At 31.8% G+C, this 27,978-nt stretch overlaps 1 protein-coding gene and 1 long non-coding RNA gene across 6 annotated transcripts; both read left to right on the top strand.

Moving 5' to 3' along the window:
* The first annotated feature begins 524 nt into the window (after positions 1-524).
* LOC110992991 (glycogen synthase kinase-3 beta) lies at positions 525-27,278 on the top strand. Of its 5 annotated transcripts, XM_022259032.2 has the most exons (11): positions 525-948; positions 10,999-11,061; positions 15,294-15,484; positions 15,961-16,044; positions 16,289-16,348; positions 17,629-17,739; positions 18,732-18,969; positions 19,800-19,897; positions 20,496-20,591; positions 23,295-23,580; positions 23,812-27,278. In XM_022259032.2, exons 1-11 carry the CDS (start codon positions 840-842, stop codon positions 23,862-23,864), a joined length of 1,389 nt encoding a protein of 462 aa, XP_022114724.1. In that variant the 5' UTR covers positions 525-839; the 3' UTR covers positions 23,865-27,278. The 5 variants fall into 5 exon arrangements, with proteins under 5 accessions (XP_022114724.1, XP_022114726.1, XP_022114725.1 ...); XM_022259034.2 differs by lacking the exon at positions 10,999-11,061 and having other exon boundaries at positions 526-948; XM_022259033.2 differs by lacking the exon at positions 16,289-16,348 and having other exon boundaries at positions 526-948.
* Positions 2,844-5,092, top strand: LOC110992993. Its single transcript, XR_002600173.2, has 2 exons — positions 2,844-3,457; positions 4,695-5,092. It is a non-coding gene; the product is annotated as an uncharacterized LOC110992993 (long non-coding RNA).
* Positions 27,279-27,978: the final 700 nt, after the last annotated feature.

The raw sequence follows: 27,978 nt of genomic DNA, 5'->3' as shown, positions 1-27,978 counted from the left end.
CCTGCAAATTACATATCAGTGTTGATATTTTTATATACACGCCATCTGCTGGTGTAGGCATTTATTAGTATGAGTAGTTATAATAGATGGCAGGACAGTTCATAAATAAATGGCAACACTATATATGACGTCATATCGATGAACTGCAGCATTCCAATCTACGTTAAAAGCTTGTTAGCTAACTTAAAGGTAACTTATATTTTATAAAATATTATAGCTATTGTTACTCTAATGATTTCATAAAATTAAAAATTTTATTTACAAAAGTATAATGCATCTTAACTTTAACATTTGTTTCATAAAGTAATTTTCGTTTTATAATATTGATACAGTTGTTTGCCATAAATAAAAAAAATATATTATATTATAAATACAGTGTTAAATAATATTTATAATGTCAATTAAAAATAATAAATATCACGATAATTTGGTAATTAATGAAACGGACAATTAAGAATCTTGCGTGTAATGAATTTGACGTCACTGATCGAAGATCCGAAAGTTTTCCGAAAATAGCCGAATGAATGAGCGAATAACCTGGTCTGTGCTGCTGTGAAATTCCGATTTCGACCAGTCCGTAAAACTAAAAATTTATTGTTCATTGTATTGATGTAAATTTGTAAAAAGTAACAAAATGGTATTATAAAATCTTTAAATACTTCATTCTTCTGCTGTAGGCGATATTGTGGTGATATAATTTCGACAATCATATGCACAGTTTTGTATTTAGTGATTTAAGTGAGAAAGTTCAGTGCGAGTGCAAGCAAGGGTGGTAACGAGAAATGTGAAGTAGTATCTATGAAGTTCAAGATTGGGCCGTTTATTTTATATCTTTAATAATGAGCGGGCGCCCTAGGACCACGTCATTCGCCGAGGGCAGCAAATCCGTTCGAAAGACATTTGAAAATCAACCACCTAAACCACCTTTAGGAGGAGTAAAAATTAGTAGTGAGTACCACTTAACCATTCTTTGTCGGCCATCGTGATTTCTTACGCTATGACGTTTCTCAATTTTACACATATTTAGAGTTGATTAAATATATCTGCGTAGAATTCATATAACCTAAGTCATATTTAGATATAATCGATAACGGCGAAAGGTACATTTCCTTTACAGTAATAATGCATATAGGATGTTGATCGTACCTGCCACATAGGCCTTGGCCCATCTTTGACAGATATCATGTCAAAATTTGAAATTAATTAGGAAAAGTGAGGTTTATATACGTCTTCGTCGTCGCTCTAAGGATTACCAATAAAATATTTATGACGACTCGACTTGGTTAGGTTACTTTTTATGACGTAATTGTTAAATTAGGCGATTTATAAGTAAAAAATAGTTTATGTAGTTTATTTAATCAAAGTAGACATTAAATCCATTCTTATTATTTGAATCTTAAAGAAATTAAAAAATATTTTTATTTAAATATATAACATTCTTTACATTATGACTATTAACCATTAAACAGCCATAATATTAAAAAAAACTAAGCTTTTATTAACCATTTAAATGATTTATTTTCCTTCCTATATATTATAAGAGTTTATTATAATGTAACTTATACTTAATTGACAAACTTCCCGCCCATGGCAGATAACTATAAGTATTTTATAATTTTTAAGTATATGTGATTTTTATTAGGCCAGGATATAAATACATTAGATAATTTATTTTTAGTGCATTATTAACTTTTGTCTTATAATTATTACTTGACACGCAATCATGGAAATAATCTAAATCTTTATAAATTTATAAACAAGGTTTTGACTTATGCAGATTTTTTTACATCTTCAACTATTGTTTTAAACTTTCATTTTTTTGCAAAGCCACACTTCTAACAGATTGCTTGTGGGGTTTTTCTCGTGCAACACACAACTCAAGAGTGTCAATAAACAATTTACCAATTTTCGGCTTAGTTGGTTTAGAGATTAGCTAGAAATTGTCTTAAATATGATTGTAATAAAGTTATAGTTTCAATGTTTTAGTGAATGGGTTTCTGTGATTATCAACATATAAATATTTTTAGAAATTTCAATATGGATAATGATTTTCTAAATCCTGTAACAATCAACAACTTAATTACAGAAAACAATAACATTAATTACATTAGTTTAGAAATTGGTTCTTAAAAACTATAGTCTGATGTTATGACTTACATACAAAGTTAATGTACAAATAACTACATAAGGTAATAATATTTTCTATATTCATAAGTTATAAGCAAATTCAATAGTAAAATATCATCTTAAAAGCATACATGTCATTAAAACGCCTTGGAGAAGATATGGATGCAGTACTTTTTTTTTCTCAATTCTAAATTTAGTTTAAGGTATTATTGAATTGTTTTTAGTATAATTTTTTATGTTCTATTAAGTTTAATTTTGACATTGGAGCATAGTTCATGCTAAGTCCTTATTCTGGATTTTAACCTTTGTGCTATATTTCTTTCATCTGTTATAAGCCTCCAATTACATTACACATTTAACGAATTCCTTCTTTACATGTTTGTAAATTTCAGTACATACATTTTGTATTTGACACAAAAAAGTATTAAAACTTATTCCGTCTTATTTAATAGTTAATACAAGTTTACTAAATATTACTTAACACAGATTTTTAGAGTTTTAGTTTGTCTATTTCTTACAAACTCCATGATGAACAGAATATGTTTGGTACCATGGTGTACTAATTTAATTTTAATGTATAAGGGAGCTAAACTAAACTGTTGATGTTCACTACCTATATGTATCCTATCTCTGTTATTACCTATGCTAATTGAGTCAAAATAGAATTTATAGCCCTTACTGTTACAATAACTGTATCCTTGCATTTTGATAATATACAAGGCTAACTTTTAACGTTTTTAATGCAGTTGTACCTTTGAAGAAGTTTTGTGTACTGTCCAAATGTTTGTCCCTTTTAATTTATATAATTTCACTTCATGGCAACAAGACTTGAAGTATTGTCACAATGTAAGGCCTAGCGTTCACGGGTTACTTTAATCACAATGACTGTTTCCTCACTCATAACAAATCTGTGGGAATCTATGGAGATGCATCCATGTTACGAGGTCACAATTGGGTGACATGTACGCCAAGCGGTGAATAAGCCCATGACAAAACTGTCACTGTCGCCTTCGGTTTTCGTAGCAGTGCGCGCACGAGTGATAAAATTGTCATGCTTCATCGTCGTTTGCATTTGCCGTCCGATTCTCGACTTTGGTGCACGCGATATAGCAACATCATTTACATAAAAAATGAATATCCGAGAAGACGATATTGATTGATGACATTATTATTGAGGAAGTGGAAAAGGAGACAAGCACTCTATTATAAAAAAACTAAAAGACTACTCTGACATTGCTTAATTTGAAAATTAAAACGTGGGAAGAGATAAGTGAAAAAATATTTAGCAATGTTTGGGTAAATTAGTCGAAACAAGAAAACACTGAAGTGGGTAAGTGTTACATTTTTATTGATAACTAGGTTACATTACATACAATTATTATATAGCTAAAGCAAAAGTTTACTTTTTTAATGCATCGATTCTTGTTTATAATATTTGAAAAATCGTAAGATTTTAGGAACGTCTCTCTTTGACTGCAATATAATTCAAATTTTGTCATATTGCCATGATATGGCGCCTTGCGATGAAGTAGAATAAGACGCAAAATAATTGGCTGCAGTTATGATTCTATTTGACGGAGTTGTTGTTATACTTTCTAATGGACGTTATGAACGTATAATACACAGTATCACTAAATTCAATGCTATCTGTGCACAGCACAAAGTGATGTAAAATGCAACAAGTTTTTACTATATTATCAGCAAAATTGAAAGACGTCAAAGAGCCTGTGCAAAATTCGCCATTTATTACTGAGTATAGAGAAAGTGCTTTCAATACGTCGTGCCCAGTCTACTAGACAAAACAATTTTTTTCCATTTTCCTTAGGCAAAGTACAATCTTGTTTTATACTTTAATTGAACTGCTATCTTATATGCTATAATTCTGAAATACCATGGAGTAGCTTATAGCTCCATTAGCACCAACGTCTATGTATACATATATATATAATCTGCATCTACCCTCGCCGCAAGAACTACAAAAGTATTCTTCGTACCTAAACATTGCGAACCGGTTCCTTACGGTTGACCCATTGTTATATGATCGCTCTTTCTCCAATTATATAAAGAAAATTTGTCAACTGACAAATAAATACAACTGATTAGAAATAATTAACCAATCTTCTTCAGTCATGCACGTACAATGAATGTTAATTCCGGATTTTGGTACACGGAGACTTTACAATTTCTCGTACTGTTGTAGCATATAAAAAAATATTCAAGTGATATGCTGTAGAAACTGTTGCCGGTTGCAGTATGAAAAAAATAAATGTTTAAATAATATCGTATCTGTAGGCCTTGATCTGGATTGGGCGAAACGAAGTTTTTTTTAATATTTTCAAAAATAAGCATCGAAACCACTAATTTAAAAAAGCTATGCACGGGTAGAAAATATACTCGTCTTGTGGTGAAAATATATCATTCGTATAGGGCGCGCTCGGGGACTTATATATATATCGGTTTATCTTTTTTTAACTTACATAGGTACTCACTTAAACTCTTAACTGTATACTACTCATTTATATTTCTACGTTCAATTGTTTTTATACTACTTAAACATTGATTTTCAGGTAAAGTTCTACAAAGGTGGATATGCATAAGCAGAGGACATTGACTCAGAAAAAAAATAATGCTGATGAAGAGAAACAACAGCGAGGCCAATGTTTCAGAAAAAAAATACGAAAACAATATCTTAACAAGATAGGCTCTTCATGTAGCTCAGCCGAATTCATCTCCACAAAACTTACCATCTAATAAAACCCGTTACTGTATGAAGACTCCTCAGCCTCAATTATTCAATCATATATTTTAGAGTTTGCAGCAGGGAATCTTTATAGTACACAATAAAGATTTCCAAGGTTATACATTTGTCAGAAATTCAGTAACAACTCGGGAAATTATTAAATTAATCCTTGCTTTTAAATTTAAAATAATGTTGTATTTTTATTAAAATAAATATCATCTAAAATTACCTAATATATTTTTTTTACATACCTCAAAGTTACAGCAAGTCGTTTTTGTGTCGTTGGTTTGGTTAGTACAGACAATCACATGTTCGTTTTTTGGTATGTTAAGTAAAGTCCTAAACCGCGACGTTATTCATCAAAACTTCCAATACTTATTCGGAAATAAGTGAAAAATTTCTTTGGATGTTCTCGAAGTTTACAGAACATAGTGTAGAATTTTTCACTTAGTAGTAGGTAAGCCTTTGCATTATCAAAAATTATAAATATTCGTTTGCATTTATTTATCTTAACTATAAATTACTTGTACATATTACAAAGTTGCTTATAGGGGCGTGGATTATTATATTATATAGCCTGATTGGTTGGAAGTTTAAGGTGTCATCATTTATTTTAACATAAACCCAGGAATGGAATATATATTATATTATTTAAATCTGTGATGGTTGCAATCCAAATGGTATGTTTACCCATTTATGTATTTCATATCACTTTTCAACTTCTTAGTACTTTGGTTTAGCCAAAGAATTGTCTTTTGTTGATTTCTAATTTTATTATACAGTCACTTGTTATCAATGTTTAATGTTATCAGTGACTTCAGTGAGTGGCGGCGATCTCACTATCATGTGCGGACGAGAGCACCATCCTGCCATTCGTAATGTGAGCGCGGCGACAATCTCTCGTTTTTGAATGCTAGTCGTTCAAGTCACTACTCGTAGGTAGCGTCTGCGTGTCTAACAGGGGCTATAACTCTTTAATCGCTGCGCGAATTAACAGTCACGTATCTTTCTAGTAACTACATAATTTGGCTTTTGCATTATGTTTTATGTTTCGCACTTTTATTGTGTTAAAATGTAATGTTGTTAAATTCTCTCGTTACGTAAAAGTTTCTTCACGTCCAATGTGATCCATACTGTGGTGATTTGATGTGAAAAAAATATGAATAATGTTGCGTCGTCGTGGTACATATACGGTGAACGATGAAGCCACTATTCGTCGCAATCAAAAATCGGATAACTTTATAGTCACGAAGAGAATTGGTGAGTCCAATTGTTAATTATTATTCTATTAGCTTCTTTTATGCAGAAGATATTTTTTTTGCATTAGATTTCATATGTGTATGTGTCAAATTAACTATCTAAAATACGCAAGTAAGCTTTTAGTAGCTTCTTCCAGTAATATATAATTTTGATTGTCTGTACAAATTGGCTATCTTAGAAACGAACTTCAAAGAGTCGTCATCGATTTTATGACTATTGTTTGTCATATTTGCGTGTATATATAACACTAATACAGCTTGATAAGATCAGATAACTGGTTAGCGTTTAACTATAGATAAAAGAGAAACTCACGCCAAAGTATGGAACTTATAATATTTTGCATCATTTACATACGATACAATCATATATCAGATATTGTATATATTTAATACACGCGAGTACACAGGATTAAAATGCAACGACTATAAGAATTTATTGACAAGTTAATTCAAAAATATCGTTTCTCCACATTAATGGCATATCATTGCCCTAAACGCATAGAAACAATCTTCAAAATATCTACTCTCAAATACTCGTAATAATAGTTAAGTAAAAGTTGGTAAAAGTATTAACGTTCGTGAAGGTGATTCGGCAAAATTTTTAGATGTTATGCAGACGTAATGTAATGGATGTATTATGGTAATATTTTGGAATTTTAAGGAAGCATGAGAGTGGTTTATGTGTTACATTTCTTAGTCTCTTTTGTAATGCCGATTATTAAATGAATTTAGACAACAACTGGATCAGGAATAGATCTCCAGCTTTCTGGCCAATTCCGGGGTCAAGGTGGTCATTGATGAAGCATCTTTCGTCCTTAAACCCGTGAATGTTGGGGTTCCACAAGGCTGTGTTCTGTCACCCTTTGTCGCTACTCCTCTATTCGAAAAGAGAGCTAAAGCCAACATCGGAATACTTGGCGTTCACATATGAAACGACGTTCAATTTCGCGGTCATTTGTAGGGAAGGGCTAAATTAACCTCCAAACAGCTTGGTGTCCTCAGCAAAGCAAGATGGCCACCGCTAGCAACTGTATAAAGCAAATTGTCTCGGACCGTCCTGCCCTCTGTTCTATAAAAAAATCGCATATCCTTCTAAATATTATTCAATCTTATTATCATATTAGACCTTTGGTAATAACCGCATAACGATTGACCATAATTATCTAGTATGTTAATAATCAAATTATCAATATGATTATCTCGATTTATAAATTAAAGTTCTAATTGATAATATTTTAATTACATTGATGTCAACTAGCAACTACTTTAGCTGAGTACAATGATAATGGAGATGCAAATTCCTAATAGTAAATACTTTAATGCTCTGTATAATAAATTTAAAAGAAGTAATTGACTGTATTGAAAACAACAATATTTTACGGAATTACATTTGTTATATACACAAGTATGTTTGATTCTTATGACGATGAAGCAAATGTAAAAAACAAAGGTTTATCATTAGGCTCAGCTACATTCAGCTTATGCCCCGGTTATGTAGGCAACTTGATTTAAATGCACACGTACTAACAAACTTGGAGTGGCAGCAGAACCGGTACGTCTTTGTTTCTTAGTGCATCATAGTATGTGAATGAATTAGATCACGGTGTCCCCTTGCAAAAACAATGGACGCCCCCAGCTGTGACAAAAGTAAGGCCACGCTTGCAATGATATATGTTCTTGACCGGAAGTAAGTTCTAACGAAAATGAAGTTGGCTTATCTAAGGGTTCTTAAATCTAAATAACACTTATCAATATATCGGATTATAGATTTTTGAAATATAATTTATAAGTGGGGTAAAAACTAAATAGCTCAATGTTGGCTTCAAGTATGATTCTTTACATTTTGTTTACGGTTCCAATTAGTAACTAAAATATTTATATGTAAATTAACTAATATTACCAATATTAAGCAGACCTTTAGACTGTCAATGAACATTACTATAATCTATAAATACTGTAGAAAATTAAGTCTAAATAATATAACTTAATAGCCACCATTTAAAGTTAATTTACAAATAAATATTTTACAATAGGTTCGTTTTTAAGGCCAAAAACATCGCTGTCCTTTTCAAAAGGGGGCACCGATTATCTTCATATTATATATAATCAGTACTAGCATTTGTGTTGGAATTGTGTCCTGTTATTACTACGATCTTTGACCTGAAATATTAATTTATTGGTTATCTATATAAACTAATATTATCAATACTAATATATTATTAAAGCTGAACAGTTCGACTGTTTGTTTGAACGTGCTAATCTAAGGAACGTAATATATTGGCCTCTGTCGATTTATATAACTATTTATAAGTATCAGATTCGTTATCACGTCAAGATTTAAAGATTATAAAGTAGGCACAGTTAGAATGACTTTGTAAAAAATGAGAATAGTAATTCATCAATTGTTAATGTTAGAAAAGTGAAAGTTTCATGCGATGAGTAATTTGAATACATAATTTTATTGTTGTTACCTTTTTATATGCGTTGTTTATCCAGGAACCGATAAAACACAAAATCCTGCTGTAATCAGTATTATTTAATAAATTATCCATAATCAGACCGTGATAGTCGATCGATCTTCTATCTGCATCCTAATAACCAAAACCAACCAAATAAAGTAAATAAAACCTCACAAATAATGTTAAAATATACATGTCTATGTTTAAAACATATCAAATCTCTTTTTAATTATTTAAAAATCTGGTGCTAGTTAAAATCTTAAGATAGGATATTGGCATTGGTTGAATTTTCATACAAATGTCTATACACATACACCGATCCGACCATGAATAGCTTGTATCGACAGATGGCTAATACAATCCGTCGATTGGTTATTGGCACACTTTTCAATATTTGGATCATAAGATGCCAATCTCAGGTCAAAAATGAATTGAGATAGGTTATTGGGTTTGAGCGTAAGTCGTCTCTGACAAATTGCGTTTATGATTGATGATGGTCTAAGACGGGGGCCGGTTTTCCCGCTTTTAAGTCTTAAGCTTGCTAGTAAATTGGCATATGAGTATCATTGGTAATAAGTTGCTTCTTTAATTTTGAAAATAACACTTCTGTAATAAATTTTGCATTTTTCCTATATTAGTACTAAGGAATATCTTTGTATGTAGCGTATTTCCACATTTAGTTTGTTAGAATAGTATTAATGTAATTAGCAATTTGTGGATAAATTTGTTTCTCAACTTCTCGGTACGCGATTAGATAATATACTGCGTAACTTGAATGTAATAACTTTCATATACTCGGAACGAATACGTGAGTCGTCTCGAGGCGATAAGTTTTTATGTAAATCTAGAGCATTTGTTTAATTTTAAATAATTTAACGTCAATTACATTAATAATGCATGTACACACTGGCATCCGAGATTGCTTAGCAAAGGAGTTTAACTTTTTTATTGTGTGTTATTATGTTTTCAGCTTTTTTATCATAATGCAACAGATATTCTTATCTAAAAAAAACACATTTATCCCATTAATATATGCTTTAACGCATACAAATTTAGTAAGGTTTTTTATGATTTTATATAAATTGAAACCTTCGTAAATAAAAATCTATTTTTAAATTTATTTACTAGATCCAGTTTCGTGAGTATACTTCACTGATACTGACGAATTGTGTACATAGTTTAACGTGCGAACGATTTATAATATTGTAGGTGTAAAGAGAGATGACGTCAGCAGTCATAACACTGAATTATCATCACATGTATAAAAAGATAGACACGGCAGCGATGGTCATGACACTGAACAATGATCAATTCATATATGACTTTTGATATGACCTTATTGTACTTTGAACCTGTTTTCCTGGTTTTACTGGTTAACTGTTATTACTATATGTATTTGGTGTACTTATATAGGTATTCATCTCTTAATCATTAAGCAGCTATATATTTTGCATTTCCTTATACCGTCAAAACCGTCTACGAAGAGATTTTGTCAATGTTGAAAATAATTAAATACTACCTATAGTGATATAATTAAAAAGTAGTTTCATTTTATATTTATTTATTCACACTTCGCTAGAAAGAAAACCAAATAACACAATACATAAAAATTACAAGGGATGTATAAAATTTTATTTATACATGAGTATTTTAATCACACCTGAACTTCGTCTGTTACGACTATCCATTTTTACGACCAAATATAAGGACTACTCCTTTCGATGTCGTTATAATAGTTTTCGACTATAATTTAAACTCGGCTGCCTAATAAGAGACTAGAGGTAGGTTTGGTAACTTCTGAAGATGTATTTGACTGTTTAATATTACGACAATTTACAATTACTAAGGTTAACAATTTCAAAACACTGAATGTATGTTTCTAAAAATGTAATGTTGGTGTGTTTATAACAAATAAAAGAAATACCTAAAATTAATTGCGTTCCGGCAGCTCACGAGTTATACGATGACCGTGTAAGTTGTAGCACTCGACGTCAATATTTAGGCAGTAAATTTTGAATTAAGTCAGTATTGGTTAGTTGACTTGTTTATTAGGTTAGTGACAAAGTAAGTTGTACGTGGCGTTGCGCGCCGCATTTAGCCGGCAGTCGTTGTTGGAGCGTCGTTGCGTTCACTATCCAAACTGGCTTACCCGGGACCAATATGTTTAGAAAATTTACGCGTGTCCGAGGGTCCGAGGGCCCTCCGTCACGTGGGGGAAGTGACCGCCCGTTCGGAACCCTCCCTCCTCCGACTTGACGATAAAAACGGTCAATTGAGCCGAGCATGTGACCGTATCACCACTTTTTGTAAGAAATTTCGACGCACGATTAGTGAGTTTAAAAAAAAGTTAATTTTAATGTGACTGTTATGTATGTGCAAATTCTAATGTTGCTTTTGTGTATGTGACACGCAGGCGAAGTGGATACGCTTAAAAAGAACGAGCTGACATCGGATAAGAAAGGATCAGGCTCACATCGTAAGTGCTAGATGTGCACAGCATTAGCTCATGTAGAATTAGATTGATATTGCCACCTTCATTCATCAGGTATTCTCTGACTGCTTCTTTTCACATTTGCTAAGCCCGTTCTTATCGACGAGGGTCACTTAATTAAAACATAACGTAATCAAAATTGGTAACACGCAATTAAATTGAGTAACATGAAACGTAAACTCGTAAGATAAGAATGAGCTGAAAAGTTTACATTGAAATTTTACTAGTGTGTATGAAAATGTATAGAATGTGTTTGTACAGCCAAAGCTATCTCTCTGACGTCTAAAGAAAATCTCTCGTAGAAAATGTTCTATAAACTTGATTTCGTAAAATTTTTGAATAACTTCTTCGGTTTGCTGCTTTTGTAAATGCTTTTAGTATTTTTCTATTCTAACAATAAAACGTGATTGTTATCGTGTTCATTATTTTTTTTAAATTAAAACTAACTATGTAGTTCCAACTAGTTTGTAAAGGTTTAATGGTGTTTGCTTATTTTTGAACGGCTACGAGGCACGAATTGGCTTTGTTAAAATTTTTTTCAAAAAAGATATCTTCACTTATTTCCTTTAATTGTATTACATTATTATTATAGTTAATTTTAATTATTACACATAACAATTATTAAAACATATAGCCGAAAATATTGTCATATTCAAAGTAAATGTATAAGTACATAACTGTTAGTAAAAAAAATTCAAACAAAAAAAATACATACTTTTCTTCTAGAAACTTATTTTCATAGGAGTTTCATATATAAAATTTATATCTCACGTTATATCACCCCAGTAGGTTTAAAAATTAACAAAAAACACACGGTTTTAACTATTAAAGAAAGTGACGTCACACATTGTTGAGGAAATACATACACATAGCTTTACATAACTAGTAAACGTCGGGGTGAAAAACACGGTATCACTAGAATTAATTAAAATGCATGGTAACAAAAAAGTAATTTTTACTGACAAGACAAGTACACAATCTTTATTATTGCTTCTTTGTCTCATTGTAAGCTTGTTTCGCATTCTAGGTCAATAGAAGTTAGTACCTCCGAGTTGACATGTCTACCGACAACTATTTTTGGCAATTTATCTACGACCCAATTTCGCGGAATATTTTTATAGATTGGGTACAATTATTCTGTACGTAATACAGAGTAATGAGTGGTGCAGATTTTTTTATCTCATGCATATATAGTCTATATATATATATAGTCATGATCGCATCACGTTTCTTCATGCCACATTTAATTAGTACTTGAATTACATCTGCAAACATCTAGGTGAAAAACTCAGACAATGAAGTATTTATCATAATCGAAATGCCACCCGGCGCACCTTAGCAACTATTGACGTAAGCTACCAGCACTACCCTTGTTTATCGGCTCTAATATTTATTCTCTCATTCTCTTGGGGCGCTTTCAAATAATGCGATGTTGGACAGTGAAATTCCATTGCAAGCGTAGGACGACTTTTAAAAATAAAGTGAACTAAACAAAATTTGTTTTCGTTTTTTTTTTTAAATTATAGTTTTAAAAGTATCGTATTATCATACCTTCCAATCCCAAACAATTTGCTGAAAAAAAAATACACAGTATTAGAGTTTGATGCAATCTTTATCGGACTGCAAATTTGATTTTTATTAGTTGCATAAAAGGTAACCGGTAAAGTAAAAGGTTTCTTTATTGTTACTTTTTTCAATCTTTATTCAACGTCCATTAATTGATTTTTTATTTTAAAAGAAAATTGTCATGACCTCTTTAAAATCCCATTAATTCACTAATAGTAGTTTGCGTATAGTTACCGATCCCTATAAACTATTTTGTCAACTACGTCGCATTTTGTGATCGTTTTATCTAATTAGTGGCATACGTAACTGTGATATCACATGCAGAAACTAAGGACGCTACAATCTAATTACTGGCTTAAACACGGGTTCCTATAAGGTCGTTATTATCTATAATACTATACTTAATACTTGTAGGTTGAAAGTATGTTACGTCGGATTATATTAAAAAAGCGTTTACTTAAATTATGGAAATTGATCATTATTTAATGTTTTGTCATCGCGATTGAATCATTGATTATGATAATTTAAAGATATAAGACGCGTGGAGCACGTGGGTATAAATTAAATCGTTATATATAATAAATACAAAATATTCTCATTCTCTCTCTTGTTCAAAGTCCCGTAAGGCGTTACTCTCATGCGTTGGCTACATTTGTAACTCTAAAGTGGGTAACTCCGCCTACGAATCTGAAACAATTATTGTTTCATCGGGAATCTACAACCACAATAGAATATTGCCGTAAGAAATTTACACGTAGATCTACGTGTCACGTATAAATTATTTAAAAGAAACAGAAAGAGTTCTAGGCTCAAATTAATTATTTGGCCACGGCTCATAATTTCTCCCTGTTTTTATGTCTCAGGGCGTAGGCTTGTACAGTTTTATCGAGTTAGCCTTGATATTTGCTAGATCTTTTATGTAATACAGACAAGTCGTCAAATCATCTGCACAAAAAAAGTTGGACTATTTTGTTTTTTTTTATACTGTTAAAGAAAATTTTAAGTTAGCTAATTCTCTTAATTAATTTTTAGGCAAACTCAAAAATAGAATATTCCCTGGACCACATTGCCTTAGACATACTTTCATCGATTTATATATATATGCGGTAGTTATTAACGCGGTAAAAAACAACGATAAATAATTGGTATGAAGCGGCTATTGTAAATTCTGTTGCATGCGCAGTGTTTAAAAATTCATTACACCATAGTGTTCTTCCGCTCCAGGGTTGTCCCTCTGATGTAGTTCATTCTACCGTACCAATATGACACACTTATAGCATATTTGCTATTTATAAAACGTATTTAAACAATTAGTTGGCAAAAATATCACCCTCACTCATAATTTATTTTCGTACGTACGTTACTAATCGTATTAAGATTGGTCTTTAATGCGAAAATATGCATGTTGATGCCTGTATTTTTAAATCCTTTTGGAAATCATTCGTGATTTTATGCGACTTAAATAAAACTTTACTCAGTCACAGTTTTTATTTAGGACACGAAGAGCTGTTTCACAGATTTAATTGTTATTCTAATGGTGGCATAATTTTGTAGAACGTATATACTCATCGAACGTATATAAAAAATCTAAAGGTTAGGTTAACCATTTTAGTTGTATTTATTTGAAGATTTAGACCATTTAGGACCTACTGCTAGCCTGGGATCAGCTAAGCATTGTTCTGGTTTACTCTGTTCTGCGATATAAAATTACAGCGATAAAATTTACACATTATTGTATAAAAAAGCAACCATTTTCAGAACAATCATTAAAAACTTTGCTAACTTAGAATGTTAACTTAAATTAATGGCCGAACAAATATTTAATTCAATTTAAAGGTTTTAGATAAATTCAAATAATTTAAATATTTCCGAAATACTAAAAACGCTTTTGAGAATCTTAATACTCTAGTCTAATTCAAGAACTTTAAAATTGCACTGTAAATCTAGACAATAAGGTTTTATTTTACGTTGTAATGTCTTAATATTTTTATTATTTATTTATGCTAATATTTGTTACCACGACTTGTCTCAAATATATGAAAGGAAAATGGTTTTACAAACAATTATTTTTCAATTGTAAAGAATAGCTGTTATTATTTTGATGGGCTTATTCATAAACATTTTGGAAGTATGGTCTCAGTTAATTAGGCGTCAACTAAACTTCAAATCAAGATGTTTGCCTAAAATCGTAACTCGCCTTGTTTTCAATAAATAAATCAACTGTTGTAATTAAAACATTTCAATCATAGTGTAAATTTTATTTGATGACTAATAAGCTCTTGACTTGTAATTGTGTCGGGTTTTTCCAAATAAGGAGGTAAGATAAGACTGAACGCATCAGCGTCCTTACAAAGAGTATTTTTTTTATAATTCAGGAAAAATAAATGACTGAATTCTTTACAATACCTACTTCGATATTATGAAATAGATTAAATTTCGTATAATTTAATGTACATGTATATATTTTTATATAGTCTTATCTAAATATATACATATGTACTATACCATAAGTCCATTTGAAATATTTTCTGTGACCAGCGTTAATTGACTGATAATTTCTCAAATAATTATTGGAGTGTTTACGATGTTGTGTTGTTTAACTTTAAGTAGGTTTTTGTTCAATAATTATAAAATATATTTACTCTTTTCAGGCAAGGACGGCTCAAAGGTGACGACTGTAGTAGCGACGCCGGGGCAAGGCCCCGACCGGCCCCAAGAAGTGAGCTATGCGGACATGAAACTGATTGGCAATGGAAGCTTCGGCGTTGTCTATCAGGCCAAGCTTTGCGACACCGGTGAGCTGATTGCCATCAAGAAGGTGCTCCAGGATAAAAGGTTTAAGGTAAGAGACAGTTGGCGATTAAAAAGAGTTGCAGAGAGTTATTGCCAATTCTTCTCTTCCGTTTTACGCCCTTGATTTAAGAACTGGCAGTAAATGTAAATTAGAATCATTTAATGTATATTTCTTTTTTTGACCTCCATAAGTGTACATTATGATTTTTTATTTGATTTGAATCAATTTTGAAATGAAATGAAATTTTGATAAATCATAATTAATGATAATTGTGGGATTATAAAATATTTATTACCACTTCTATTAATAATATTTTTATACACAAATTCAGAAGTTTGAATAATCTGAAAGCTAGGCTCTATAAATTACATGTTATTTTTACAATTTAATTAGGTAACTCCTTTGTTCCATTTCTGTAACTGTAATGAAATTAACCTATGCGCTCCACTCAAATTTTATATTTTAGCAGTCACAATAGATTGAATAAAAAAGTGCCTTACACATTTTTGTTTAATTATTTACAGAACCGAGAGCTTCAAATAATGCGAAGACTGGAGCATTGTAATATCGTTAAATTGAAATACTTCTTTTACTCCAGCGGGGAAAAGGTGAATATTACAATGTTTATTTCATTTATCTCTGAAAATACAAGTTTATTTTGGCACGCGGAGCACGGAATTTGCGCCGCCCTCTATTAAATGAAAAAGATGGTGACTGACATTTTTAAAAACAAAGGACATAGCAGGAACTAACATTCAAGTGCCAAAAGATCCTTGTACGAAAATATATGTTATATTGTAATGTTAATCTAAATCCTAGGTAATAAAGTCTGGTTTTTTTATTTGGGGGAAGGTTGCAGTACCTGAGGCAGTTAGCTCACTGCTAAACGCAATGCAGTCCCTAGATGTCACAGTATGTCTAATGAATAAATCTTTCGCTAGCGTGCTAACGCACCTTAGGTTCCGATTTTTGGCAAGGGTTACCAGGAGACAATTTATCCCATCATCATTAGAGCGACAGTCTTTTTAAATGTGTGGTAAATGATTTTGCGCCCATAAGCTTCGAGTTAAAAGAATCATCTTCATCGATCAACTCATACAATGAATGTTAGACACAAGTGCTTGTTGTTTTGAGTTTTGTGCTTTTGTTTTATGCACTTATCATCGCCTCGTCTCGGATTTGCTTGCTATGTCATTGGAAAAGTATTGATGCATCAATATAGATTATTTCGAAATCCACACCCCTAATTTAAAAGTATAAGAAACAGAACTAGGGTATAAAATATTGATTTAATACAATTAAACTACCGTATAGGGCCATATATATACTTATATATGTTAGTAACATTGCACCATTTTTTATTTAGTATATTTATTTTTTCTTCATAAACGTCACATGAAGATAAAAAATTATATGATTTTTTCTTATTTTTTTTATTTGTTTTGCCCAAGCTTATCATAAATATAAAAATATATAGTTCCTTAAATAGTATAAATATTCCCCCAAGAGAGAAGAAGGGTTCTGGCTGGGTGTAAGGACATTTAACTATGGTTGGTGGTGTAAGTTTATTGTTTCTGTTTGGTGCCTTGAGAACTTATTAAAAATATGTTTTATTGGTAGAGTTAAGTGGGAATTAAATATATATATTTTTTAATATTAGAGTATTTTTGAGAAGCGTCTAACTTAGCGATTTTCAGTAATAATTTTAGCACAGCTAAATTTATTTTTTTAAATTAATTCTTTAATTAGTTAAAAAATGCTGTAAAAAGACCAGTGCTAAGCATGATCGTGGACGATAAGTATTAATTTGTACGACACATGTCAATCCAAGTAAAGTAAACTCAGATACATATATAAACCGACAATAGCACGTACAGATAAAATTCAAGTCAAATATAAGTACTTTGAAATCATCTAATGTTATATAATGATTAACAATGAATAAATTCTAAAGCACATTGAACCGTGACTTTTACATACGACATACGACAATTAACAAAGTCTAGACATACCTCAATGTCTTGAATGCCCGGGGGTTATTATCCATATATCTACGTAATATATAATTATTTATGTACACTTATATTCACATTACCTCTGCCATGTTGTTATCAAGGCAACATACACAGTACACAAACATTTACCCAAAATATATTATGGTGTGAACAGTTCTAAGTGTATTTCTATTACAGAAGGATGAAGTGTACCTGAACCTGGTGCTGGAGTACATCCCCGAGACCGTATACAAGGTCGCGCGTCACTACTCCAAAGATGAACAGACCATACCAATTAGTTTTATAAAGGTATATAATGATTTATTTACATTCGTCGCGATGTGAACATGTAATTTATTAATGATTTAATTTCGATATGAATTTGCAGCCAACTAGCTTAATTAGCCGTTCAATTAACAACCTAGCCGTTTAACTAGGGGCCTGAAAGATGTTCAGCTAGTTGATCAAACAGCTAGGCAAATGATTTGGATTACGTTTCATTACTTGCCTAGCTTGTTGACTGTTTTTATATAAATTTACTTTCTGCCACTATCTGACTGGAAACGAAACTCTTCAAACTGTCAATATGGCGTCGGCAAACCAGTACTTAGGTGTTGGTGTTAAATATAAATGTAAATAATGATAAATGTAAATTTGACTCACGCCATTTATTTTTAAAAGAATTACTTTTCATGCCATATGTTTTATCTTTTTTTAATACTGCCAATTAATGACTTTATCGTACAAATGGCTTAAGTAATAGCTAGCCAGTTTATTAAATGTTGTGACAAACGTTACGGCTGATTATCTTTTAGGCCGTAAGTTAAACGGCGCCGTTTAGTTGAAAGGCTAGACTGTTAATTGAACGGCTACTTTAGATAGTTGGCTGCGACACCTATACCTTCAAATGCTAAGTGGTTCCACATGGGTAACAATCATTTAATGCAGTCAAAATAGGTTTGTTGTCGGCATAAGTCTATTAGCTTGAAGTTGATCGAAATTAATCAATTCTTAAGTTTGATAGATGTGTGACCTTGTGTCTATGAAACACATTGAATTTTTTATCGGCAAGTAAGATTGGCTTTTGTAGATGCACTCTGATTTTTTTACACTATTTGCAATCAAAGGTAGGTAAAGTAAATTTTATGTTCCCGCAAGAAACAAGTAAAATAGTATGGTTACAGTAATGGTAATATATTTTCATGTGTAAAACTGCACGTTCATATATATTGTTCAGTAATATATACGAATACTTGACTAATTACGCTACTTTTGTATAAAAAATATTTGAATTCTTCCAGCTATACATGTACCAGTTGTTCAGAAGCCTTGCATACATCCACTCACTGGGCATCTGCCACCGAGACATCAAGCCCCAAAATCTGCTGTTGGACCCAAAAACTGGAGTCCTCAAATTGTGCGACTTTGGGTCAGCAAAGCACTTGGTGAGGAGTGAGCCGAACGTGTCCTACATCTGCTCGAGATATTACCGTGCGCCCGAACTTATCTTTGGAGCGACTGATTACACTACTAAAATTGGTAAGTCTTTGTGTCTCCATACAATACAAAAACATTAAGCATTCAACTCAAGATTTCTGTAATTAAAGCTTCATTGATTTACTTAGTACTTTGTCTCTTTCCATCAAAGTGTATTTATGGTATTATAAATAGGGATAGGAATTGTATTAAGATGAAATGTGTACTTTTTCTGATGATAATAAGTATATGTTTTTGGTAATTAAAACAAAGATTGTGATGTTAAAGTGAAGATTGGCCTTACCTTTGTAATAATGACACTTATGTACATCACAATAACACAAAACAGGAGAAAAATAAAATTACATAAGCGAATCCATATGCGGTTTTACTGATACAAACAGGTTTTTGTACAGACAACAAAAAAATGTTTAAAATTAAATTAATAATTCAATTTAACCAATATAAAAGGAGGCTGAAAGGATTGCTTTTTTGGGGTTATATAGTTGTTATATGGTAATAAACGTTACAACATTAAATAGTTTACACTAATAATAATAATAATAATAATATATTTATTTTATTTCTCACAAAAACATGTACAATAATTGTCATTCTTCTTTGGACCACTGCTATTGCTTAAGTGAGACTGATGCCTGTTAAAGGTTGTGCACCTGTGTTACAGGTCATCAGGCCTCCACCACTTCGGATCGACAAAATGATTATATGTAAAGAATAGACAATTATATTAATTATAAGGAAACCACATGGTGTATGAGTGTGTGTTTGTGTATGTGTGTCTGTGAATGTGTGTGTTCTGAATAATTGACGTAAAAATATTGCACACTGTCCAGAGACATTATACAATTGTGATAACAATGGTTGTATTTCAGACGTATGGAGCGCGGGTTGCGTGGTAGCCGAGTTGTTGCTAGGTCAACCCATATTCCCTGGAGATTCGGGAGTTGATCAGCTCGTGGAGATCATTAAGGTATTTCAATTAAATAAGTTAATTATCAAATTTGATTCAAAATTTTAGGATTCAAATCCCGGGCGTAATAAATATAATAAATACTATATTGATTTGAAAACTTGTAGTTATGTTATGGCTAGCATTTTACTTACTACAATTTTGTAATTAAAAATACGAGAAGCATTTGAAGGACATGACGTCTGTATAGAAATTTGTCGAAATTTTAAATATCAATTGTAGCGGGTGAGATTTCTAAGGCGTTAGTGAGCCATTATTTAAATTCGTATCTCGTTTGATGTTCTCGCCTTGAGCATGTGTTTAACTTGATAATTCTTAGACAACTGAAACTAGATTTAAGTTTGATTCAGAATCTTGCATATATTTTTTTAATATCTATTCACATAATTATTAAAGTATCTCTAATTATAGCCTATAAGCGTCTCTAACTCTTGCATATAAATCCCTGTTGTGTTTGTAATTAATTTATCTTTCTTCTTGTGCAACAGCACATATACATAAACATAGAAACAACCAATTAGTCTGAAACACAAATTGGAGCCCAACTCAAAGGACCCACTAGATTATTATAAACACATTAAAGAAAATGTCTTTTCAGGTCTTGGGAACACCAACGCGAGAGCAGATTCGCGAAATGAATCCCAACTACACAGAATTCAAATTCCCACAGATCAAGAGCCACCCATGGGCAAAGGTAAATTATATATGTTATCATAATACATACTATATGCCGGATAATATTAATCTGTTTATGTGGCGGAAATCTTCTTGCTAGTTCTTCTTACCCGCTCTACGCCCTTGACTTGCGAACTGGTTGTAAATGTAAATTTACAATTAATTTAATTTGTTTTTTGAAGTTCATAAGTGTACCTGTTTACCTATATGAATAAAGATATTTTGGAGTTTGAGTTTGTTTGTAGAAGTAAAATTTTATCGTTAAATATTATCGAAACAATCTTAATGTTTAATGTGTTACTTATAATAATTGATTTAATAATCAATAACTCCAATTGAAACCTAAACAGAACTTAGAACTAGGATAACATGAATTTACATAAATCTACGCTGTATGGAGAATCGTTAATTTCTAGAATTGCTGAATAATAAAAAATTACTGTAAAGTCTTATAGAGTGATAAAGATGATACATTTAATTAATTTATTATACTTATGTTTATGAATAAATGCAATCTTTATTATTAAAATAAATTGCTTCGAGTTCATGATCATTAACTACGTAAAGAGTCGGAGAGTATATTACTTAGTTAATTCTTAGTGCCTTCAGTTGGCAGTAAATATGACAAATGTTTTTGATCATAGTAAGTGTATATATGATTGGATAAGCACTTATAAGAAATGACTGCTACTAATTCAAATTAAACTGACATAGTCGCGTACTTACAGCATTTGTTGGAGCGAATGACGATGCCCATGTCACCCACTGACCACCAGCGTATCAGAGTAAGGCACCGCTAACAAAAACTAAATGACGACATTATGTTTTCATATAGAAATTTTTGTATATATTATAAAAAAGTTTACAGTTTTGTACAAAGAATATTTCAATAACCAAAAGGATTATAAATGGTAAACATATCAGAATTTTGTGGCACTAACTTTTAGTACAAGTACAAAATTTTGTTAGGAGATAAACATCACACACATATCTTTGGAGCTCTTGAAATATGTCAACGTTTAAACAATGTTTTTATGTATAGGATGTTTAATTTAGAAAATCTATTCCTATAATTAATGTCGGCGTTTAGCATTCGCATTTTGACGAACAACAATCGATTCTTTTATCCGTAAATTAATTCTTCACTATTTTACTTCATTGTCTTTTTGGGCAAACATCAGAATTACTGAATTAAATAAGGTAGTTATAATAAAGCTATGTAAGTCAGAATGCGATGTACATACTTTGAAATAAAGATACCTCGGCATGTATTAGGGTTGCCACAAATTAAATAAAGTATTTATACTGGTACTTTATTTCAAACTCCCAAGTGCCAACCCTACTTTTGACTAATAGAATCTACTGATTACTGTCGGTGTTCAGAGTGGTGAGGCGTGCGTGTTCTCTACAACATACAAATTAAATCGAGTTCAGAACTTTCATGCAGTCAGTTGACATTTCTAACATTTAAATTAACACTATCTGTACATACATTACGCTTAGATTTCATCATTGCACCACGCTAATCAAATCAGTTTTATCGTTTGTAGCAATTTTTCTAATACCTATGCCTTTAATTTTTGAAATCTATAGGTTTTCACGTATGTCTACATGAAGGAATAAATAGCACGGCACAAGATAGAAATGCATATAATCTTACATAGAAGTTTTTTTAAATTATTAACAATTAGCGTAAAAGCCTATTCTATAAAATTAGAATTATAATTTTAGGGATCTCGGTAGTGGTTTCTTAAATATGTAGATACAATTACACTGTTGAATTAATAAATAAACGTAGATTAATTATTGACTTAATTGTTAGAAGATAAAAATACAAAGCTAGGTTTAAATTTCAAATAATTTTAATACGTTATACAAAATGATCTGTGCAGTTTAATCCAACTTCAAAGGTAGGATAGCTTACATATGTATATAAATCCACTGTACGTGTGTATGTCACTGAACTACTCTTAAACAGCTAGACTGATTTTAATGATTTTTTTGTATGCGTTTGGGTGGTTGACATTCACAAATCTGCCTGGCAGATGGCGCTGCAGTCGGTACTTTTATACTTGGTTTAATATCCTAATCGCTTCAAATATCATACTGGACAAAGTCTGTCGGGTCCCGCTAGTTTAATCGTCATAAATGTCATTACATATTTATCCTATTAACGATAAAAAGATTATAGAAATGCTTAGTGCTTATTGGGATTCACTGTGTAATTATGTGCGTAACTCTTTGCATTTAGTTTAATATGAACTAATCAGATTGTATTACGCATAGATTATGTGAATTGGTATTGAAATTAAGAATAATGTCTTTAAATAGCAATTTTGTGCTTCGTTACCTATAAAAACCTTCGATAGATTGACGGTTTATGTTATAATTATTAAATCAAATAAAAGATTGGCCATGCTTTATAACGAACGTACAACACAGATCGCACTGTATATATCAAAAGAATGATTTATGTCAAAGAATATATACATAATTTAAAAAATTTAGAAAAATATTCTACGGACTAATTTATGTTAAGCAACATCACTGTTTCAACTTGCCCCCAAACAGCGTTAGATAACGGGTGCTAGTTATAATAGAATAGGAGCGGATGGTTGTGTAAGATTACGTACCAAATATTGCTTGATGATGGCACATCCTAACCTCTCAATATATAAAATTTCTTGTATACCTATTAAACTTTATGCTTTACTCGTTTTAGGTATTCCGTGCGTGCACCCCACCGGACGCAATATCGCTAGTTTCGCGTCTGTTAGAATATACGCCCGGCGCGCGTCTCTCTCCACTCCAGGCGTGCGCTCACAGTTTCTTTGACGAATTGCGTGAAGCGAGCGCAAGACTTCCCAACGGACGTCCTTTACCGCCATTATTCAACTTTACGGATTACGAGTTGTCTATTCAGCCCTCGTTAAATGACTTCTTGAAGCCACGCGTGGCCGCTACACCGCATGAAGCCGCGGCCACTACGCATGAACATGACGCCCATGGTGAGTTTAATCGCCTCCAACAAGAGGTTTCATTGATGGCAAAGATCGCATAGGTGTATATTGTATGAATACTTAGTCAAAAACTAATGTATGATATGTTTTTTTACCACAGGCTTAATTTCGCCAAATAAAGAAGGAATGTCTTCTTGTTAATTAGCTTGTTTATTTTATTAATATACCGTAATAATTTTTAAAATTAGAAATTGAGTAATGATAAATTTACAATTCTAGGTGAAAATGCTGCAGCTAGTGGCACCAGCGGTGGCTCCCCTAGTGCATCGTAGACACACAATTGACGAGCGTCGCCTACGTAAATACAACCAATAGCCGTTAATTATAAATCGCTTTGAGGCTATCTGCCCCGGCCCAAAATTTTTATATACTAGCCATTTTTACACCCTTTGCTATAACATTGAATTAGCATGTTTTCCTAAAATTTTGATATAATCAATATAGCATCGTCCAAATTTATGTGTAACAATTATTCATATGATTCTGAATTATACAAATAGCTATGATTCTTAATTCATTCTCTAAATTGATTCAATTTTATTTTTTATACAAATCCGTAAATTACAGATAACTCCTATTACTCCATGATAGTGACAGCAGATTATAAATTTTAATCAGTCATTGGATATATATAAGACATCAAGGAGCAATGTAATCGTGTCAAACGTATTTATATTTGTTCGAGTTTAGTAAATTTCTTCTCTGTGATTAAATTTTTGATCAATAACACGAAGAAATACGGGCTACTGTGCGTCTACTTTTATTACCTAATTTAGTTAAGATTTGAAAATTGACACTCGGTAAAGGTAGCACCTTGACCGACAGTGTTGCCAATTGACAAATTTTTAAATTTAAATTAATTTAGGTAATACATGTAATTACACAGCTTATCACAATATTACTGACCATTTTTTTGACGAAGTATAAAAATGGGCAAATCTGTGTCAGAGTAGCCTCAATTTGATTTGTAGTTGCTTTGCTAGAGGTATTGTCGCTTATTGTATTTTGCGGACAGAGGTCGATAATTTGTACTAAAGCGAGCGTATAATGCACAGACGGACACAAGTGAATATTTTGTTTCAGCTGTTAAATTTAATAGATACTAAATGTTTATGAAATATAATTTCTTTGCTTAAACGTAAATTACAAAGCTGTCTGTGTGTTTCCTCGCTCGGAATTTAGATCGAGAATCGTTTGTACGCTAATTAGTGATAGTTATTTTTTGTGTTGGCCATCGGAAAATTTTAATGCATAATAGGTGTGACATAGAGTATTTCGATGAAGCTTGGCATAGTCGGTAAAGGCCTATTGTATTATGCAATTTTTTGTTTCCTCTTGTACAGATTATTGAGCTATTCCTGTGTGGGATTGTCTCTTTCTAACGCAAATAACAGGAAAGAGACCGATGTTCAGTACGTCTATACGCATGAGACGATGAATTGCTAATATAATGGGCCTATTAGGAGGATAAATTTGTAGTAACCCGGTATATTACTTTGTACTTTTGTAAGCTCAAAACTACATTGTGTACATACCTCTATACTCGATTCCGAATGTTGGTTAACGACAGATTGTCATCTGGATTTATTTTGTATATTCTAAAATTATGCGGTAGATTAAGAGCTTTTAGCTACGTATAGAATTTCAATACTGTATCCAAGTACGCTTTCAACTTAGAGATCACGGAACAAAAAATTAGTGGTCTAAGGGTTCCAATAGAAGACTTGAAATTCAGTTTTATTATTATTTTATCAGTATATTAAAATATGTAAGACACGTATTCCAAAATATAAATTAAACATAAATTTACATAAAAGTTATCTAAATACGTTTGTAAGCTAACTGGCTAATGATGCTGAAATGTTGAAAAAATCATAAAAATTGCCAGTTTGGAACCAAATTTTCGATTGATTTACATCTTTGAATACGGGTTCTTAAGCTTTTGATGTACAAGTAAGCGGTGTTGATAATTCTATGCGATTTTGTAAGTCCGTTTTGGATTTACCTAAAAACTACGAAGGTAGGTAATCCCGCTTCAGCTGTAGCCCGTAGAGTAATTGCATAAACTGTCGAACGTACAGACACGTAGTTACATGCATTTGACTGTCAGTATCTCGCTCACGTACTGTCAACCGTCAAAAGTACAGACAAAAATAGCTCACGTACTGTCAACTGTCAAAAGTACAGAGAATGGCTCGCGTACTGTCAATTGTCAAAACGTCGCACGTAATTACGTGCCTAACTGAAGAACGAGATTTGCATACACGTACTTGCTTATCAACTTAGCAGACAATTATTTCATCGCATACAATGGCATTGTAAATTTTTATGACTAGCGTCTACTGATCTCTCAAATAATTTTAATAATTATAATGTCTCAGAATATTATCTATTGTATAAACGATTCAAAGATTCAATAGATATTTGTTTAACGTAGCGACTTCTATTTCTTTCGCAGATTATCTTCTGGATAAATGTATATTGCACTGTCTGTGTCCTATTGTGACGTCATAGTTTTTCGATATTGTATTCTATAAAATAATCGATACATATTTCTGCTGTGTAAAGTTTATCATTGGAAACACTATATAAGTAGTCATTTATGAGGTAATTAAATTCATCGTCATAGTGTTAAGTAAGGGCGATTTCGTTTTGCGCTTCGGAGTTGGCGTGTTACAAATTAGGGGAGGTTTAAGCCTTTTAATATAAAGTAACGAACTCTTTTATTCATGGTTTAGATGTAGCTTTAATTCAAATAACCTTGGGTGTGATTTTTCACCGTTATTTTTCATTAGTTAATAGTATTTGTACAAATTCGGCGGAAAGTAGCGAATTTGTAAGCGGGTCTAGTACGAACCTGGGAAGTCACGAGCATGCATTGTTGACGATTTATTTTGTATCTATATCTACAGACCTGCGTACTATAATAAACATCAGTTGATTTCTGTCAAACCGATACGGCCTCGGCCAAGTATATAATACACCTGTATTACTATTATGTATGTACGTACGTATAAATTTTTAGTACATTAGGAATGTAACGCGCTCGGCGCAGATTTCAAATCACACATAGTGGAGCTTAGTTTTCGTCCCTAAGGCTATTGATTTGCTGACACACCTTTATAATTCGTGTAAATATATTATTATAATTATTATCTTTATGGTATGACTCTTGAGTAAAGTTAATCGGTAGAAGGATTCGCCCGCTCTTACAATTAGCGCAGACTCGAGCGTATGCATGTAAGAGACGTGTTTGTTAAGGGCAGCGATAGGTTAGATACACACTGTATTTTATTAAGTCTACCTATTATGAATTTTGTAATCGACGTTGCTTCTAAAGACCCTCTGTGTAAAAAGTTAAGACACACTAGTGACCTGATTTTTGAAGCGATGTTTCTGGAAAATTTGAACCCGTTTAAATTGTCACTTTCACGATTTACGTGCACTTTTACTACTCGAGAATTTTCAGAAATACATACTTCGAAATGGGGTTGACTTATATAAATTATTTAAAGTAAAAGAGTTTTTCTTATTACTAGTACTGTAATATTAAATTTAATAGTGAGTGAAATTTGTATTTTGTTTTAATTTGATTTACTGAATTTGAATACATCGTAACACCCATATCGTTGTTAGTTATGAATGAAATAACATAATTATAAAAGTAAATATTAAATGAATAGTAACATGGCCTTTTATTTTAACACCCTTTTATCCTATCCTTGTTAAAAACGTAGCACACAGTTATTATAATAAGTATAGCCATAGGTACAAGTGAACCCAACTACAAGTAGGTATACAAAGTATCAATTTTTCTATAATGCAAATTGAGAATATCATAATAAATTCTCATGTTCTTAGTTATTTGCTACGTATTCGATTTGGGGGTAATGAAGTTTATCTTATAACTTCAGCTACTTAATAATTTCGCATTTGGATTTTAGAATTTGATTTGATCGAAACCCTGGATCATGTAAAAGGCTTTTTCTCGTAAACGAAGACGTACAGGAGCGGAATTATATAAAACTAATACTATATGTACGGCATTCGCTGAAAGCTTGTCGAATACACTTCCTTAGTTCCAGATTCCATTTAAGCTCGCTCTCTTATATAGGCAACTATTTTCTACCTCACGTTATTTTATCTACGCTTGTAATTGTTGTAGGAAACAATTTTATATTCAGATTATGTTAAACTGCTTTCTGTTTAAATCTTATTATAATAAGGTACTATATGAGGAATTCTATTTTCTTAGAAATCAGTTACAGGCAATAAATAATCCTAAACCATAAATCGTTATCTCTATCTCCCATGAACAAGTTTTTGAAAATAAGTTAGTGTATTATATATTACTTTTTAAATTAAGTATCCAATTGGATAGTATTA

This window comes from Pieris rapae, chromosome 6 (genome assembly GCF_905147795.1).
Source record: "Pieris rapae chromosome 6, ilPieRapa1.1, whole genome shotgun sequence".
Taxonomy (NCBI): Eukaryota; Metazoa; Arthropoda; class Insecta; order Lepidoptera; family Pieridae; genus Pieris; species Pieris rapae.
Note: the sequence above shows the minus strand (reverse complement) of the source record. Positions and strands in the feature narration are given on the sequence as shown.

What these genes read in the sequence shown, in the direction of transcription:
- LOC110992991 (XM_022259032.2), top strand. Translation starts at nt 840, where the DNA reads ATGAGCGGGCGCCCTAGGACCACGTCATTCGCCGAGGGCAGCAAATCC. An exon ending in TTTACTCCAGCGGGGAAAAG is followed by an intron (nt 16,045 to 16,288) that starts GTGAATATTACA and finishes ATTTGGGGGAAG; the next exon opens with GTTGCAGTACCTGAGGCAGT. An exon ending in TGCAGTCCCTAGATGTCACA is followed by an intron (nt 16,349 to 17,628) that starts GTATGTCTAATG and finishes TTTCTATTACAG; the next exon opens with AAGGATGAAGTGTACCTGAA.